Source organism: Triturus cristatus, chromosome 9 (assembly GCF_964204655.1).
Source record: "Triturus cristatus chromosome 9, aTriCri1.1, whole genome shotgun sequence".
Classification (NCBI taxonomy): domain Eukaryota; kingdom Metazoa; phylum Chordata; class Amphibia; order Caudata; family Salamandridae; genus Triturus; species Triturus cristatus.
In genome coordinates, this window is record NC_140592.1 from 382148936 (window position 1) to 382166946 (window position 18011).

Below are 18011 nucleotides of genomic sequence, written 5' to 3' on the forward strand. Positions count from 1 at the left end.
GAAATCAAGCCTCTCAGGGACTTAGATATTGCAAAGATCATCTCGACCACTAAACCAAACAATCACTACAACGATCCTTTACCTGCAAAATGCTGGTCTTCAATAAACCAACTGCTCATCCCCTCATGGACAAAGATCATCAACGATTCAATGGCACAAGGCTCAATACCGGACTGCCTAAAAACGGGGCAAGTCACCCCAATCTTTAAAAAAAACAACAGAGAACCCCTCTGACCCTAACAATTTCAGACCAGTAACAAATATTCCCATGCTAGCCAAAGTCCTGTAAAAACGCATACAACAACAATTGAGCCAATATATCTCTGAATTCAATCTGTTAAATGATTTCCAATCAGGATTTAGACCTAACCATAGTACTGAGACAGCGATTCTATACATCGTGGATGACACACTACTTGCCCTCGACAACAATGAAACCTGTCTCCTAATCCTGCTCGACCTTTCTTTCGCATTCGACATGGTTAACCATGCCAAAATACTAGATCGTTTGAAAAATAGGATGGGATTAGAGGGTACAGTCCTAAAATGGTTTAGCTCGTTCTTAGCGAATAGGACGCAAAAATTCACAGTCAACCAAACATTACAACGAGCAAACATCTCCTTCCACATGTACCCAGATGACACACAGCTGTACATCAAGATTACATCGACAGAAGAGATAGATATCATGAACCAAGCACTACAGAGTACCATCCATTGGCTAACCAGCAATCACTTGAAGCTTAACCCTCATAAAACGGAATACCTGCTGATCTCCCCACAGAAAAGCGCTACGAACATCTTAGAGTGGACCAATCTGATCGCAGCACTAAACTGTTCACCGAGGATTGTTGATTCTACCAAATCCCTGGAGATCATACTAGACAAAAACCTGAATATGCTATCTCATATTAACACAATGGCGAAAAATTCCCGGTTCCACTTAAGCTACCTCAGAAAACTGCAACCCTTCTTAAATAAGTCAGACCTTAAAACAGCAGTCCAGGCACTAGTGATATCAAGAATTGAGTACGGTTGCACAAGCCTAGCTGGTCTCCCCAAGATTTTAGAGCCCCGCTGAAAGCCTGTCTCAATGCGGCCACAAGACTTATAACCTGCTCCAGGAAATTCAACAACATCACCCCTCATCTGAAAGCGCTTAACTGGCTGCCTTACGAAGCAAGAATACAACTAAAAATGGCATGCATTACCCACAAAGCGATACATTACAAAACACCAGTGTACCTAGCCCAGAAAATCACACTATCAGGAGGATGCCGTGTCTCCCGGAGCCATGGAGATCTATTACTGAAACCGGCCCTAATTCCGTAAGAAAAGAACTTATGACTGAGCATTTTCTGGCACAGCGCCCAGAATTTGGAACGCTCTCCCCCATAACATTAGAAGAATTTCTTCAATCTCTGCTTTCAAAAATGAAGCCAAGTCTTTTTACATGAGTAAATATCTCCCATAATCGCAGCAGACTCGCCACTATCATTGTTCCGCCATGATTATACGCATGCTACCTCTAATCGAACATTAACCTCTTTGGGGTATTGTATATATATTTATTAAGCGTTAATGTTTTTCGCAAAATCATTGTACAAATACTAATGACTGTTTATTGTTATGCAAATGTGAAGCGCTCTGATACCCCACTCAGAGTCATGTTCGCGCTATAGAAAACATCAAATAAACAAATATAAAATGTTTTCTAAGAAACTGGCTCTATAATGCTGCACCAAAGTGAGGTACAGTGTGTATAGAGTCCAAGGGTCTCCAGAGGTTTGGCAGAGGTTAAAGTTTGATAGAACCTTACTATCTAAAGTGGTAGCTTGGTCGAGCAGTAAGGCAGTATCAGAGGACAGTGTTAGGCATTTGATGTACACACTCAGTCAGCAAATGAATTAACACACTCAAGAACTGAACTCTAGCCCAATTGTTTTTGTATAAAAAAAATATACTGTTATTTTATTTCTAGGACCAAGCAAGCCTGGTACAGGTAAGCATGTAAATACTTTTCAGCTACAAGATGCTGTTGTTGAATACTTTCAAAATACAGTAGGACTTTGTACCAATTCGAGTTTACAGGCGTTGCAATGTAATGCACAAACTTAGTAGACTCAGTACATAGGCATCAATAGGCTTTTTCAGTAAAATGCAATTAAATTACTTTTCGGATTACTTTTACTAACACAGTGCTGGATCCTAGATTCAGCACCGGGGCATTTCCTGAAAACAGTTGAGTAAATGCGTTTTAGTTAGTTGTACGATTTTTAAAGAATATTCTTGTATTTCAAAAGTTGACACTTGAAAACTTTTTCACATAGAATCACCAATGTTATCCTATGGGAGGAAATTCACTTAGCAGGTAAGTTACTTTAACGATACTTTTCTTACTCAGTGCTAGATACCTAGATTCAGCACTGGGACATTTCCTGAAAACAGTTGAGAAAATAAATTTTGGTTAATCGGGTGATTTTTAAGGAATGTTCTCAGTTTTCAAAAGTCGACACTTAAAAACTTTTTGGGGAGAAAAAGTGTCAATGTTATTCTATGAGGAAAAAGAGGTTATCGGTTTCCAGGTAGGTAATTGGTCTTTGGAGTTAGGGTCCTGGGGTTAGACTCAGGAGTCTCCCAGGTTAAGTTATGCACTGTTGTTGCACCCTCAGCGGCACTTGGGCAGCCTGGTGCAGAGTGTTGAGGTCCAATGTTATCCTATGGAGGATAGGGGGACTCCGGTTGGTGGCTGCTGGCAAGCAGGCCACGGGGTTGTGGGAGCAAAGCTCCTAAGGTTAAGCTCAGGGCAAGTTGGGGACCAAGTTAGCACAAAAGGGGCACCCTCAGCGGCACTAGGGCGGCCGGGTGCAGGGTGCTGTTTTGAGGTCGGGTGCCCTGTTGATTTCAATGGAGATTCTACGGGACAAAGAAACACTGCAGGCTCGGGCTGAGGATCTTCCAGGAGCGACCACCACTTCGAGGGTAAGTAGGGATGTAGAGGGTTGGTTAGGCACCGCTGGGTTGGGCACACAAGGCCGTGGGGCGTCGGGTGCAGGGGTGCCTTGGGCCGTCGGATTTTCTTACGCGCTCTGGTCGCGGTAGGGGGGGTCCTCTGGATTGAGGCTGTCGGTGTCGTCTGGAGGCTTGAGGCAGGTCAGGGGTCCCCGGATCTCTGGTCAGGATCGCCGGGGGGACCTCCTTGTGGTATTTTTCCACTCGGGCCGGGTTAGACGGGTGCAGAGTGGGCTGGATTCACGGTTCCTGGCTGGCACCAGAAGCTGCAGTTCAAACACGTCCGGTGTTCACGGGAGAAACAGCTTGAAAAGTGAAGGCAGGCAGGTCCTCCGGTGTTTTTGAGGTTGATGTCCGCTGAACACGCCGGGGTTTTGCAGGTGCAGGTTTGAGGGGAGACAGGCATGTAGGGCTGGGGCCAAGTCAGTGGGCGGCGTCCTCTTGTTAGCTCTGCACGGCTTCTCGTCCTTCTTTTTCTTCTTTTCTTTTTCTTGTGGTTGCTGGATCTGAGGAAGGAAGGTTCAGGGGGACCCTAAATACTAAATTTAGGGGCGTTACAGGTAGGTAAAGGGCAGGGACCAATGGGACCCTTCCCTGGGGTGGGTACACCCCCCTATTCTGCCACTCTCCAGTGGGAGGGGGGCAGGAGCCTGTCCCTGGTTGGCCAGTTGCCGAGAGCAGCAAGTGGTCTGGATAGGCTCACAAAGGTGGTATGCCTTTGAAGCTCCTCCTTCGTGATCCGTGACCATCCTGGGGGAGGAGGCTTGGCACCTCGTCCCAGAATGTGCATTGTTTCAGGCCCCCGAGAGCGGCAAGCTCTCGACCCAGGGTCCAGAAACATGTCTGGTGGCGGCAGCTTAGGCAGCCACTCAGTCAGGTCACTGGAGGTTGGTCGAGTTTCAGGGGGCATCTCTAAGATGCCCTTTGTGGTGCATTTTACATTAAATCCCACACTGGCATCAGCGTGGGTTTAATTTGCTGAGATGTTTGATACCAAACTTCCCAGTCTTCAGTGTAGCCATTAAGGTGCTGTGGAGTTCGTAATGACAAACTCCCAGCACCATATACTCTTAATGGCAGCACTGCACTTACAGTGCCCAGGAATGGACCTGTGTGCTGTAGGGGCACGGGGCTCATGCACCTGTACCCTCACCACTGGCATAGGGCACCCAGCTAGAGGGGAGACTGATGTATGCCAGGGCAGTGGTTTGTGGGCATGACACACAGGGATGTGTGCCATGCCGACTCTTTGCTTTGTTCTGCACCAAGACACGCAGCCTGCAAAGGTAGTGTGTGAGTGTCAGGGGACAGGGCCACTAAGGGTGGCACAATAAGTGCTGCAGCCCTTAGGGGCCTTCTATGGTCACAGTGCCCTGGGTACCTGTGGTACCATTTCCCAGGGGCTGACCTGTGGCCAGAGATGCCAATTGGGTTTAGGCTTTAATGCAGTTTTAGGGAAGGAACACAGGCCCTGGGCACCTGATTGGCAGGAGCCCAGGGCACACTCAGTCAAAGCACATCAGTAATTCAGCAAAAAGTGGAGGTATACCATGCAAGAAAAAAAGGGCACTTTCTCACATGTTTTTTCAAAATGGCCTTTTGTGAGGATCATTAAGAAACTTGATACCGACACTGTTATATGTTTCTTTGATTACATTTTTTTTAAGTGAAGGTTGTCCCACTACCATTATTAGTGATAATGGGTGCAGTTCACTTCGGATTTTATGGTGCAGTACACGACAAATATAAAAAAAATATTATGATTCTAAGTCATAATACAAAACAAACTAAACTAAAGGTAGGCCAATGGTTAAGAATGAAAAAACCTGGTTTTGTTTAAAAAAATTAGAGTAATTTTTTCGAGGGTCAACGCATTATAGAGTTGAAGAAAAATGCTGTGAAGTTAGAAAATGGTAAGTGTTGGCATCTAAAAAGAGTGGCCATTTGTGGTCAGAGTGGTGTTTGCAAGGAAAAAAACAGAGTTTGAAACATAATGTGGGGTAAAGGAGAATGTTACTGGGGACGATGGTGCAAAGATTAATAGAAGAATGAGTAGAGTCAACAAACTACCTATTGCATTGAAGGATTATATTTGTGATTAGATTTAACAATTGTTCACACATTTTTTTTACCAGTTTTTTTTTTCTCTGAGGCTTTATATTTACTTATTACTCTTTTATGGAATATGTTTGGTGTTATAAAAAAAAAGTATAAATGGGGAGGTGTGCATGTACGTAGCTATGTTTTGATGTCTTTGACGATGTTTGGAATGTTATCTGGGTCATTATGCTGCTCTCCTCGTGACTGTCATCGCTACCTCTGAGGTGAGTCAGTTGGTAGTTGAGGAGAGCAGCTGACAGCTGGTGCCTGGTCACTCAATAAAGTGTTTTACTCACTTTGAGTGTAGCGTTTTTACTACATGTCACTTCATTAAGCAAAGGACAAATGTCGAAGGAACCACATTCAAACTTGTCACCTCTAGCTCTAGGCACCCTTTTTTGCAGCCTCAACACAGAAGTATTGGACAGAACAGACACAGAATTATGACAGTCATCTTAAACTGTGAGTGTGGGGGTCACATTGAACCTAAATGTTACTTTTGCACCCTTGTCCCGCCTTTGTATTGAGCTGAGGCGCATCAATGAGTATTTTGAATGAACCTTCACTATTGCTGCTCACGTTGGCTATGGAAGGGAAGCCTGCTCTGCTGCTGTCTGCACTATTCCCGTTTTATGTGAGAAGAAAGCTTGCAATGTTGCTGCACAACTGAACCTATTGCGTGTGGAAGAGCTGAAAGGGGAAAATCAAAATCAAAAGAAAATTGCATAAGAATAAACGTATATTGTAAGTTTTTATCCTACGTGCAATCGACAGGTTAACTGCTGCAGTCCTTGTGATGAGACAGCTTACCTGGTTAATAGACTGACTGCAGAGACCTCCCTGCAGCCAGCAGACCACAGTTCCCCATCGCAGACAGAAACAGAGTGAGTAATCGCCCTTACCGCAGATATCTATCTGCACGCGTCTTGCAGTCCACAGAATCTGACCATCATGACAAAGTTCGGAAGGTCAATGAACCTCCTGTATAGATTTGTGTGTGACAGTGTGTAATGAAGTATAATGTAGTAAATGGCAGCAGACAGAAATACTTCAAGACTTGTATTTATTAGCCACAGCTGCAGCAGTCCCAGAGTAACTAACATAGAACCACTGAGCTAGAACAGGACATTCTACATTTCAATGACATAATATTATGATGCAATGGATCCAAGATCACCACAATATCTCCCTTCTTTACAGCAAATGAAAACAGAATAAACAGTAAATAAAATAACATAGCATAAATACATCAATACATAAATATGCAATAGATCATTAATAAAAATCAAACATCAATCGCGAAACCTTAGAGGTTTAGTAATATTTTGTCTACTACTCCTACACTGAGGTTCAAGATGAAAAGAGCATCTTGGTTCAGAAACATCAATGTCAAAAGAGGAAGATGAAGAAGAAACAACACGAGAATGCAAAGAAGGTTTGAATGAAAAACGAGGATCATGAGGAGGAGCATCATGAGTATGCACCTTCACCACTCTTCCCTTATTCCACCATTCATTGCTGCTAGTTCTCACTGCAATCCTTGTCACAACCTCAATTCTGACAAGAGGTTTAAATTTCGACATGCCCTTTGGAACATGATTGGGATCCTTGACACGAACCCAGTCTCCTACGCGCAGTTTATTTTCTACAGGTTTTACTCTGTGGATAGTGTCGTAATGGCTTTTCATTTTACCTTGAAACTCTTCAACTTTTGGTCTCACAACTTTGTCCATATTTAGCATGTGATCACTTTTATGCTGACACTCTCTTAACCAGGCAGGACACAACCTAGAAGCAGGTGGGCGCCCTCGCAATATTTCGAATGGTGAAAGATCAGAAACAGCATTTGGACAACATCTGTGTGACTACCACATTTCTTCAACAGATTTACATAGATCAAACTTGTTCTGAATGGCCCATTGTATGCACTCAACTAGTGTGCGGTTAATTTTTTCTATCAGACCATTGGCCTGTGGATGGGATAAAGCAACACACTTGTGTTTGATAGCATTGTTGTCAAGAAAACTCTTCATTTCTTTTTAAACAAATTGGACACCATTGTCCGAGACAATTTCTTTAGGAAAGCCTTCTCTTAAAAATAGATTTTTCAAAAACTTGATGACACTAACAGTATTAGGTTCTTCTACAAATGTTACTTCCCACCATTTTCTGTAGTAATCAACAACTACAATAGCAAATCTTAACTTCCGTGGAAGAGTACCAAAAGGACCTATAAAATCTATGGCAAGCTTGGACCAAACTGTGTTAGGTAATTCAACAGGCTGTAGGGGAACGGCTTCTGTTTTAAGACCTTTATCACTAGAGGCACAGACAACACATCCCCGAACACTGGCTACAATGGCAGAATCCATCCCGGGCCACCAATAACTATCTCTGATTTTCCTTTCAGTTATAGTATGGCCCAGATGTCCCTCATGACCATACATAATAATCCTTTCTCTCAATGAAACAGGAAGAATGAATTTGTCTCCCCGTACTAGCATCCCCTTTTCTTCAATTGACAATTCATCTGCAACTTTGAAATAAGGTTGTACATTTTGAGGTAGAGTTTTTTCTTTAGGCCAACCACTCATAACATACTTCCTAACACTTTCCAATTCCATATCCTTTAAAGATTCATTGAACCATTCATGTTCAGTAAAGGTAGTGTCATGACAAATATCAATACTTGCAATTAAACATTGTTCATCATTTTCTTCACAGTTTTCAGAGTAATCAGTAAAACTCAAAAGTGAACGAGATAAGTAATCTGCTCTTATGTTTTTACCACCTGGGATGTATTCAATGGTGAAATTGTACTGTAAGAGTTTAGAACTCAATCATGCTATTCTTGGAGTGTGGTCTTTGATAGTTGTCCCACTCAAAATGCTGACTAAAGGTTTGTGGACAGTCTTAAGCACAAATTTTCTCCCCCAAATGAAGCATTTAAATCTTTCAACGGCCCAGCAACAACTCAAAAGTTCCTTTTCAATAACAGAGAAAATATTTTCATTAGACCTCAAGGACCTAGAAACAAACCCAATTGTTACTTCAATTTTGCCCTTCATCTGTGCAATGGTAGCACCCAGAGCGTCATTACTTGCATCCATAGTAATAATACATTCTTGTGAGGGATCAAATGGTGCAAGAACTCCTGCTGAAAATATTTCTTTTTTCAAACCCTCAAACTCATCTTGACATTTTTTTTCCCAAGAATTTTTTTTTTCTTTCTTCAATAATTCTCTTAGCATGACAGTTTTGGTCGAAAAGTTATGAATAAACTTGGAATAAGATTCACAGAGTCCTAAGAATGAAGCCGCATTCTCCTTACTTTTGGATGTAGGTGCTTCAGTTATAGCATCAACCAAACCAGGTCTAGGTTCAACACCTTGCTCAGAGATTACATGACCTAGATACTCTATTGAATTCTTTTCAAATTCACATTTCCCTCAATTTGCCACAACACCAATTTTTTTTAATCTTTCTAAAACAGCACACATGTGTTTGTCATGAATAAATTGATTTTCTCCTGCTATTAAAATATCATCTTGGAAGGTTACTACCTCATCAATTACTTCTAACACATTCTCTAACACACGTTGAAAGACGGCTGCCGCGAGACCGAAAGGCATCCGTTTAAATTGGTAGGAACCCATTGGAGAAACATAAGCCGTAAGATGTCGTGATGATTCCTCAAGCACTATCTGATAATAGGCAGATGCTAGGTCAATCTTTGAAAATAACCTAGCACCAGAGAATGTAGTGATAATGTCGTCAATCCTGGGTAATGGGTGAGAATCAACCCAAATTACCTTGTTAGGACTTCTTAAGTCTACACACACTCTCAATTGCTCATTTTTCTTCCTAGCGATAACTAATGGACTTAACCATAAAGATGACTCGATTCGATCTATCACACCATCATCACACATCTTTTTAAGAATATCTGCTAAGTCTTGACATACACTGAAAGGCACATTTCTCAATTTGTGTTTTACAGGTGTAACATCGTCTTGGACTTTAATCTTATGTGTGAATCCATTAATTTTCCCTAATTTGTCACCAAATACTGTAGGGAATTTGTCAACCCAATTGGTACTGTTTTCACATTTCTCAAATGACTCCCTGTTTTCCTCACCATCAGTTAATAAAGAGACTTGGACATCTCTCCCAGGTCTAAGAGTCATCCCAAAAAGACCTTGGTGATACCATCCAAGAATATTTAAGCCTTTCTTGGCCACGTTTACCTTACCAAAAATGGTACGCCCCTTAAATTTGAGTTGACACTCAAAATATCCTGACAACTCAATCTTCCTTCTATCATATGTCACAGGATTCCTATCTGGAGGAAATAACGTACGTTTACCCCATACTTCATCAAACAACTCATCAGTTATCATCGTCATTCTGGCACCAGAATCAATAAGGAGTCTCATATATTTTCCATCTACTTCAATGTGTTCGTTGGGATCTACACAATCAGACTCATCATCCTGTACAACCACAATCATGTCTCTAACTCCTTTTGAACAATTTTGTTCTTCCTCCGAGCTGTCACACAAATCTCCATCTTGAACAGAATTAATTTTTTCTCTGGGTGTTTGACAAACCTTAGCGAAATGCCATATTTTGTTACATATTTTGCATTTCACACTGCTCGCAGGGCAAGGTCTACCATTTGGACCATGCTTGGAATTCCCGCACCCAAAACAAATGTTCTTTTGAGAGAAAAATGTATTATTGTACTCTTTTTTTTAAAAAAACTTTTTCGAACTATTATTTTGCTTAGAAACAGTGTTTTCATTCACCACAGACACACCACTAGTTTCTTTACGGGTGAGTTCTCTAAGTGCTGTTCGTGAAACCTCAATCCTCTTTACTATATCAATTGTTTCAATGAGATTAGGATTTCTCAACGTGAGAAGTTTTTCCTGTACTTTTTTATCCCAACAACGTACTATTATTCGGTCACGTATGAGTTGATCTGTAATATTTTCAAATTCACATTCTGCAGCCAACATACGTAAAACAGCAACATAAGTATCTATAGATTAATCTTGCAATTGCTCTCTTGTAAAAAATGTATGTCTGTTAACAATCAAACTTGGTTGTACATCGAATTGTTTTTCTAATTTCTTTACAGCTAGTTCAAATTCATCTAAATCTTCTTCATCATGTTGAATGATATACGGTGGAAGATGTTCATATATAGATTGACCTTCGAAACCTAAATTGTGTTCTAATAAAAACCTCTTTCGCTCAGGTCGATATCTATTACCACCAATGGCTCCTAAATATTTTGTAAAAGCTCTGTACCAATTTCTCCAAGGTACAGGGGGATCTCCAGGGGTCTGAAGATAAGGAGGAGGAGTGCCAACATTCTGCATTGTTGCCATGACACTTAAATCTAGAGAATTATTATTTTCAAACCAGTTATATTTTTTTTTTAATAAACAGCCTAGGCATAAAATGTGCAGAACTTATTAAGTGAATACAATTGACACTTCTATTAACACGTGAATGGAATTGTCACTTCTAATGACGTGTGCACATCACGGCGTGCATATTCTTCCAAACCGCTTTAAAAGATGAATGGTATGTGTAACTTCCTTCAGTAGATTGTTACGTCAGACTGCTTGCAAAACATTTGTTAAAAACACAACTTTCTCCTATTAGACGAGGCACCAGACAGGGGTGCCCCCTGTCGCCATATATTTATTCGCCCTAGCTATGGAGCCATTGGCGGCCTGGGTGCATTTCGACGCGCAGCTTAGGGGTTTTGAGTGGGCTCCGGGTCTATCCGACAGGATCGCATTATATGCGGATGATGTTCTCTTTTTTCTAACTGCATTGAATAGATCGGGCCACGAATCCTTGAGGTCATGCAAATTTTCGGGGAAATGACCGTTCTATACATGAACCCCCGTAAGTCCACGCTGTGGGTCTTAGGAGCTCGGGTGAGAGAGGGCACGTGGGCATCAGCGCTGCAGGTGGCGGTGGGAGGTCTCAAATACCTGGGTGTATTCCTGTTGGATGTGCCAGCCATATCTTGAAAGCGGAACTTGGCACCGGTCTGGGAGCGCGTTCGTGCAGATATAAAGATCTGGTCGCATATGCCCTTAACAATGTATGGCAGATCAGCGATTTTTAAGATGGTTGTGCTCCCTCGCTTGTTGTATCAACTACAAAACCACCGGTATCCATTCGCGCCAAGATGGTTCCGGCTGGTGAATTCCGTGCTGGGGCAATTCCACTAGGGGGGGGGGGTAGCGTTGCGCACGTGCTTTCTCTCCACCTACTGTAGAGGTCTGGCGACCTCAAATATTCTTTCATACTACCAGGCCCCGCACCTATTAGTTCTAAACGAGTGGTGGTATGGAGACAGGGGGGATCAGGCTTATGCACTGGAGCGACACCTTATACGGCCTCACGCCCTTCACACGATTCTCTATTCAGCGACGCTGTGTGGTACGCTACCACCGGTGACAAAGGTAGTTTTTCAAATTTGGCGGCAATCACTAAGACGGATGGGGGATGGGGTGGTGGAATACTCTAACTGGAGAGACTTCTCCATGGCACAATGGGCGCCTGCCTGAGCTAGCGGCCTTGCAGGGCTTTCGGGGATGGGATGCCATCGGCATTTCAACCCTGGGGGATGTCGTGCGGGATGGGTCCCTCAAGTCATTCCGAGATCTACAGGTTGAATTTTGGATGCCCCGATCCCAGTTTTATCGGTACCTCCAGTTCTGCCATGCGCTTTCCCCCAGTCTGGAGGGCCTTGACTCTCTCCCCGAATTTAGTCCATTGGAGGCGAAGGTCTTTATGGGGGATCTGGAGACCAAGAAGATCTCACGGATATATCAGTCCCTAGTCACCCACTGCGCTCCTACGCTTGGAAAGCTAAGGGGAGTATGGGAGGAGGATGTGGGTACGTTAGAGGAGGAAGACTGGAGGGAGGCCTTAGCCGCCCCCCGGGGAGCGGCCATAGCGATGCAGCTCTGCCTCATTCAATTTAAATACCTCTACCGGGTCTACTTTACTCGGGTGCGATTGTGGCGGGCGGGACTGATTGCCTCCCCGGAGTGCCTCAGTGTGGCGGGGAGGAGGGCACATTCTTGCACACCGTTTGGCTATGCCCATCACTTGGTCGATTCTGGAGGGGGATATTCTCCTGTCTATCGAAGGTACTGGGATGGACACTTCCACGCACACCACAGTTCGCCCTGTTGCATGTGATGGAAGGGATTGGGGGCAATGTGTATAAACGGCATCTTATGCTGCTGGGCCTCACATTGGCGAAACGAGATATAGCCAGGATGTGGAAGGATGCCCGGGCCCCCTCAGTGGCTGCCTGGAAAAATTGCCTTGACTTCTGTATGAGGCTGGAACCGCCAATCTTGGTGGCCCGGGGATGTCCACGTAAGCACTACAAAATATGGAAGAGGTGGGCAGAATATAGGGGTTTGTGGCTGGAACCTCCGATTGCGACGGACGATCCTCCAGTGGAATGAGGGCGGGGGGTCGGTCGGATTGGATACAGGGGGGAGTAGAGGGGTAGTCTGGGGTGTGTGTGTGCCAAGGCTGTTTTTTTTTCTTTTGCCGTTCCTATTTTTCTTTTCTTGTTTCTTCTGGCCCGATATTATGTGCCTATGGACTGGTCTCAGTGGACTTTGCGCAACTCGGGGGGAGGGTGTGGGGGGGGTAAGTTGGGGAGGGTGGGCTTCACATCCTAACAGATATGGTATGTCAAGTATTTTGGTTGCCTTGTTTGATGAAAAAGAAAGTCAGTTGCTGTTGTGCAAATGTATAAATTGATACTGCAGGGGCCTCTGGGGTACAGAGCCCTGCGACCTCTGTGCAAACTGACAATAAAATATGTTTTAAAAAAAAAAACCACAATTTTTCTTATTCATTTGAATATTGCGCTGCCTAGAAAATTCCTTTTCTTTTTTTTCTCTCTCTTTTTTTAAAATGGATCCAGAATAGTGTTTGTAGATAACGTTCTAGTTGTTTTTCTCTTTAATATTTTGTTTCTGTTGTGAAATTCCTCTTGTTGATTTTATCAGTTAAAACTGTATAAGCTTTTTACCACTAAGAAAAACAACTTCCTGTGAGCATGCCGATAGTAAAACAGTCAGCGTTCTAGTTGTTCATGAGATGTTTTCTGTTGTCCTTCTTCAATTTTGTGATTGTCCAGTTTTTTTTATTTTTCATTAGACCAGTAACGTTCCTGAGAAAGGAAGATACACACAGTCTGCTTCAGGCGGGTGACTTTCACCTAAGGTAAGTTTCTTTTAATTAATCTTTCATTCTTCATAAGATGCAACACTGCAGGCTTTGTTTACTTTCCATTACATTTAGTTTAATTGACTCTCGCGCTAGACTCGCGCGCACAACAGCAGGCTTTTAGAGTCAATTATCCTCTCGCGCTAGGCTTAACGCGTACGAGAGAATATTTTCACTTGTGAGTTGACAGCTGTCTCGCGCGCAACTCCCATTCAAGGTAATTCAACGCTATGTGTTTGGTTTTACAACTTTAATTTTCCTTCGTGCTTCACTGAATAAGGGCAGCAGGCTTTGTTCGTTGTGAATGGATCGGATAACAGTAAGCCTTCGCGCCGCTTGACTTCAGAAAACGCACAGCAGGCTTTTGAAAAGAATTACAGTCTCACGCTTGACTTGACGTGCACAGCTTGACTTCAAACGCGATAACAGTAGGCTATGACAATCACTCGCACCCTTGCGCTCGACGTTCAGAGTGGGGTATGTTTACTTTTGAGATTACTGTCTCGCGCTTGGCTCATTAACCTAACTTCAATCATTAAATAAAATCTTCACCTCGATGTCTGCCAGGTGCTAAATGATTTTAAACGAGCACGGCTGATAAAGTTATTTCACACGGTTTTTCCCTTATGCCGATCACTGTATAACGTTGAACACAGATACTCGGCGGAGGGCTGGTTAACTCGTAACGTATTTCAAGCACACACAGCAGATTAACCCCTTCAGCGTGGCGCGGATTGCTGCGCCGTGCTGAAGGTTCCGTGCGCGGGCGGGGCCATGACGGAGCGTTTTCGTCATGCGCACAGCGCAACCGACGCGCATGATGGAACCGCTCCGTCACTCGCATCGAAGGGGTTAAAACAGCGTTTCTTTTCAATCTAAATCATTGCATGGAGCCAGGTCTCATAAACGCGGAGGAGAGTTAAATCAGCAAACAAAGTTATTTAGCCTATGCTGAAATTCGCTGATACAATTTAGAAGACTAATCTTTTTTTCTTTGATAGAGCGCAGCGCGATGAAAAACGATGACTGTATATCTTTAAAGAGAATAATACTTTCAATTTCTGATAGCGACAGTCCAGTGCCTAACTGTAGAATATAAATGAAAGTATACAAGCCTGTGTTTTCTTATGATTGCGATGAATTCTTCATTAGAATGTCTTCTTTCCTGTAGTTTGTTGAAAGCAGTGCTTCTTACATTGTGGGTTCTTTGCTGTGGTTAAATCGTCGTCAAATTGTAATGAAGTATAATGTAGTACATGGCAGCAGACAGAAATACTTCAAGACTTGTATTTATTAGCCACAGCTAAAGCAGTCCCAGATTAACTGTCTAACATAGAACCAATGAGCTAGAAACTCACACAGGACATTCTACATTCCAATGACATAATATTATGATGCAATGGATCCAAGATCACCACAGAGTGATCACAGAATCCGATCATAGTGAGTTGATCAGTGGGTTCGTTCACCGACTCCAGAGATTTTCGTATAATATACATGACACAGGTTCCAATCCAATCCTAGTAAAGATATCTCTCACGGTAATGCAGTGACTAGAACATTCTGTGACCCAAGTATTTAAAAATCACGTGGTTCTCACTTTATGTGGATATATTTGGATGCCAGAAATGTATGCTCTAGATATCAAATAAAGACATGTTTAGTTAGTTAAGATTGGAGCTTAACTAAATATTTTTTTAAAAAATAACGTAGAAGTGAGAGGCCAACAGAGTACTTGGTTCACGTTATGTTGCCCTTTTTGGTGACAAAGCTGTCCATTCCAACAATGCGTACTCAATGCTCCCAAATCAGTTTCTATAACTATGTTACTCCACTTTAACCACCTGGCATTAAGATTTCTTATATATCGATTGTTATGTGTATTGACACAGAATGTAGCTCAAAGTTTGCCATTGATTCCATATGCTGCGTAGTTTGTCTTTATGCACCGCATAATTTAGGCAGCCACGCCGCATAATATGCTTCTCTGATGACGGCGATTTCTGGACATTTGTGACATAGTCTGACTTTGCACTGGCCATTATTGCGTGTGACAACTACGTCTCACTGTTGGAGTTCAAAGCGTCACTCCCACCTGTTTGAATTGGCCTGACTGCTTTACCACGCTAACATTTGCGAAAGGAAACTTGGCTAATCAAATTGCAGCGCATCCGAACCATGGGGCACGGACAACAAACGAAAATGACCACCAAGGACATTGTTCAATCATCCCAGGCTAACCCGGAGAAAAGGCTTGGCACGTGAAAGAAATGTTTACAGAGCCGTGTTCTGGTAGCCCCTTGTGTCCTGGGATGAAATGTACAGCTTCAGTTGGTCTCAGACTGGTTCCACCGCCTCCCACCGCTGCAGGGGCATTTTGGTAAGAAGTGACGTGTTCCAACATTTCCAGTGAGCAGGATCGTATTTTATTTTTAATATGGCAAAAGCATTTCCAAGTCCACTTCTAGGTCTCAAATTCTGGACAGTGCCTCTTCAGTGGGACACGAGGGAGTGGCGCTTGCGTGTGACAGCCGCAGATCGCTGTCCTTGGGAGGCTCAGGCGTTCTCCTCACAGACGACACTGGGAGGTCTCCTCGGGTTGCCTGTCAGAGAGGCGGGGGTCTCTTCTTCCAATCGCCAGCCTGTGAGGAGGAGGGTCCAGCTCCACCTGACTGGCTGCAGAATATGTCTGAGGCTTAGGCAGCCGGTGTGTCCTGCTGGTGCTGCGAGCTGTCTGCCAGCGGCAGCTGATCGAGAGACACGTTAAGAGCGCCCATACCCGACCCACCGAGCGCTCCGGGGAGCTAGCGACAGCACTGCCCCTGCCCACAGAACACCCGCAGCGCTGGCGTGGGCGCCGCAACCAGCCCCGAAGAACCCTCAGCGGAGCGAGCGACAGCTACTACTACCCGCCCAAAGCGCCTTCGTTAGAGCAAGTCAAAGCCCCAACCAGTACGAGAAGACTGACGAACTTCCATCACCCTGTAACCCCGTCCAAACAGCGACAGTCTAAACCAAAGAACGACAGCTTCGACCTATTCCTACGTGTGACAACAACCCTGACCCCAAAAGCCAGACTCAACCCAGTTTGAAGAGGTTCTAAGTGAGTCGTGGTCATACTCAACCGCATTAAGAACAACCAATTCTGCTATACCTGACCTTTCCAAAAAGTTAAACTGTCCTACGGACCGCTCCAAAGCCTTCATTCTAGTCTTCAACAGAGCTGCCAAAAGCTTTCCTTGACCCCCCACACTGAACAGCGTGGAAGGAGGTGACCCACAGACGACAGCCGCAATCAACTCTTAAGAATAAAGGCACCAACCACGTGCAAAGAACACCCAGTGGGGCTTCCAACCCAGCGTGAAGACGGCTTGGAAGAGTTATTGAAAGACCATACCCAAGTAGGAGCAACTTCCAAACCAACTACAGAACCCCATCGACAAGCTGCCGCCCCCAATCCTAGGGAGCCATGGCTGAGGGAGGAGAGGGAGAGGACGAGATCCAGTTTCTGAGAACAGTGAGTAGTGTGTGACAGTCATGGCTGCTGCATTGGGGTGCCATGGTGGTGGCGTTCGTTTTTGAATGTAGAAAGACAGGTATGGGTGACACTGTTTGGGCCTGATTGCTAATAAAATCAACATGAATACTTATGAGTTCCTGTTTCAAGCTCTTCAGAGAACTGAAGATCGAAGGAGTGAACGATTGTCATGAATGTAGCATGGAAACTGGAGGCCCAAAACGAAGACTCGGGAGTTCCAAAGTTCCCTCAATATAAGTAATTTCATATTTGGTGTGTCCAGTAAAAATATTTGGAGAAGAGGAGGTGGGACTGCGAACTAGTTAAGCACTATATAAAAATAAATGGACTTTTTATTTTAAATGTAATAGACAAATTGCATAACATCAAAGCATCTGGTGTAAAAACAGTATCTCCCAGCCCCTGCAAACCACCTACCAAAGAACTGCAGAGCGACAGGACCCACATTTAGGGCCTGTAGAGAGAGAGTTGGTCAGCTGTTTATAAATAGTTCCTTACACATACACCAAGGGATGAGGGATGTGAAACTTGCTTTTAGCTTCAACTACCCCCCTCCTCTTTAGTATATTTGTACTGATGCTGCTGCTGGTAGTGGCGATGAGGAGGGAAGCAGAGGAAGGTGGGAGACTTGTGGATAGTTTTGGGTTATTGCTGAGTCGGTCAGCTTGGAAGACTGGTTTCTCCTTTCAGGTCTTTATTTAAACAGCGCCTTGACAGATGCAGGTCTTTAAAGATTGCTGAAGCCAACTGGAGGAGCATGAGGGAGGAGGGGTCGGAAGGGTGAGTGTAGCGGGAAGGATTCTGAAACTCTCCTGGAAGCCATTTGCCCCTACAAGAATAGCTGGTCATAGTCTGTACTGAATATGGCGCATACTAATAGGAAGTTTGAATAACTATGTCCTAGGGCCTATGTATCCCCAAAGGATACCCAACACTTCCTCTGCCGATGTAATAGGACTGCTTCTTCTATCTAAGGCCTGGGCTTGTGATGTTTGTGTTAGCTCAAAATAGAACACTGCTGTTTGTGAAGAGCATGGCTCGTCTGATGTGGGAAACCTGTGATGTCTAAGACTTG

At 43.8% G+C, this 18011-nt stretch overlaps 1 protein-coding gene across 5 annotated transcripts in view; it reads left to right on the plus strand.

Annotated features, from left to right (window-relative positions):
• Positions 1–16109: 16109 nt before the first annotated feature.
• The window catches only part of RYR1 (ryanodine receptor 1), a 1245571-nt gene continuing 1243669 nt past the window's right edge, over positions 16110–18011 (plus strand). For all 5 annotated transcript variants that reach the window (XM_085625233.1, XM_085625235.1, XM_085625236.1 and 2 more), the window contains exon 1: positions 16110–16915. In XM_085625233.1, coding sequence (XP_085481359.1) covers positions 16868–16915 — 48 coding nt within the window. In that variant the 5' untranslated portion in view covers positions 16110–16867. The remainder of the gene's footprint in view (positions 16916–18011) is intronic.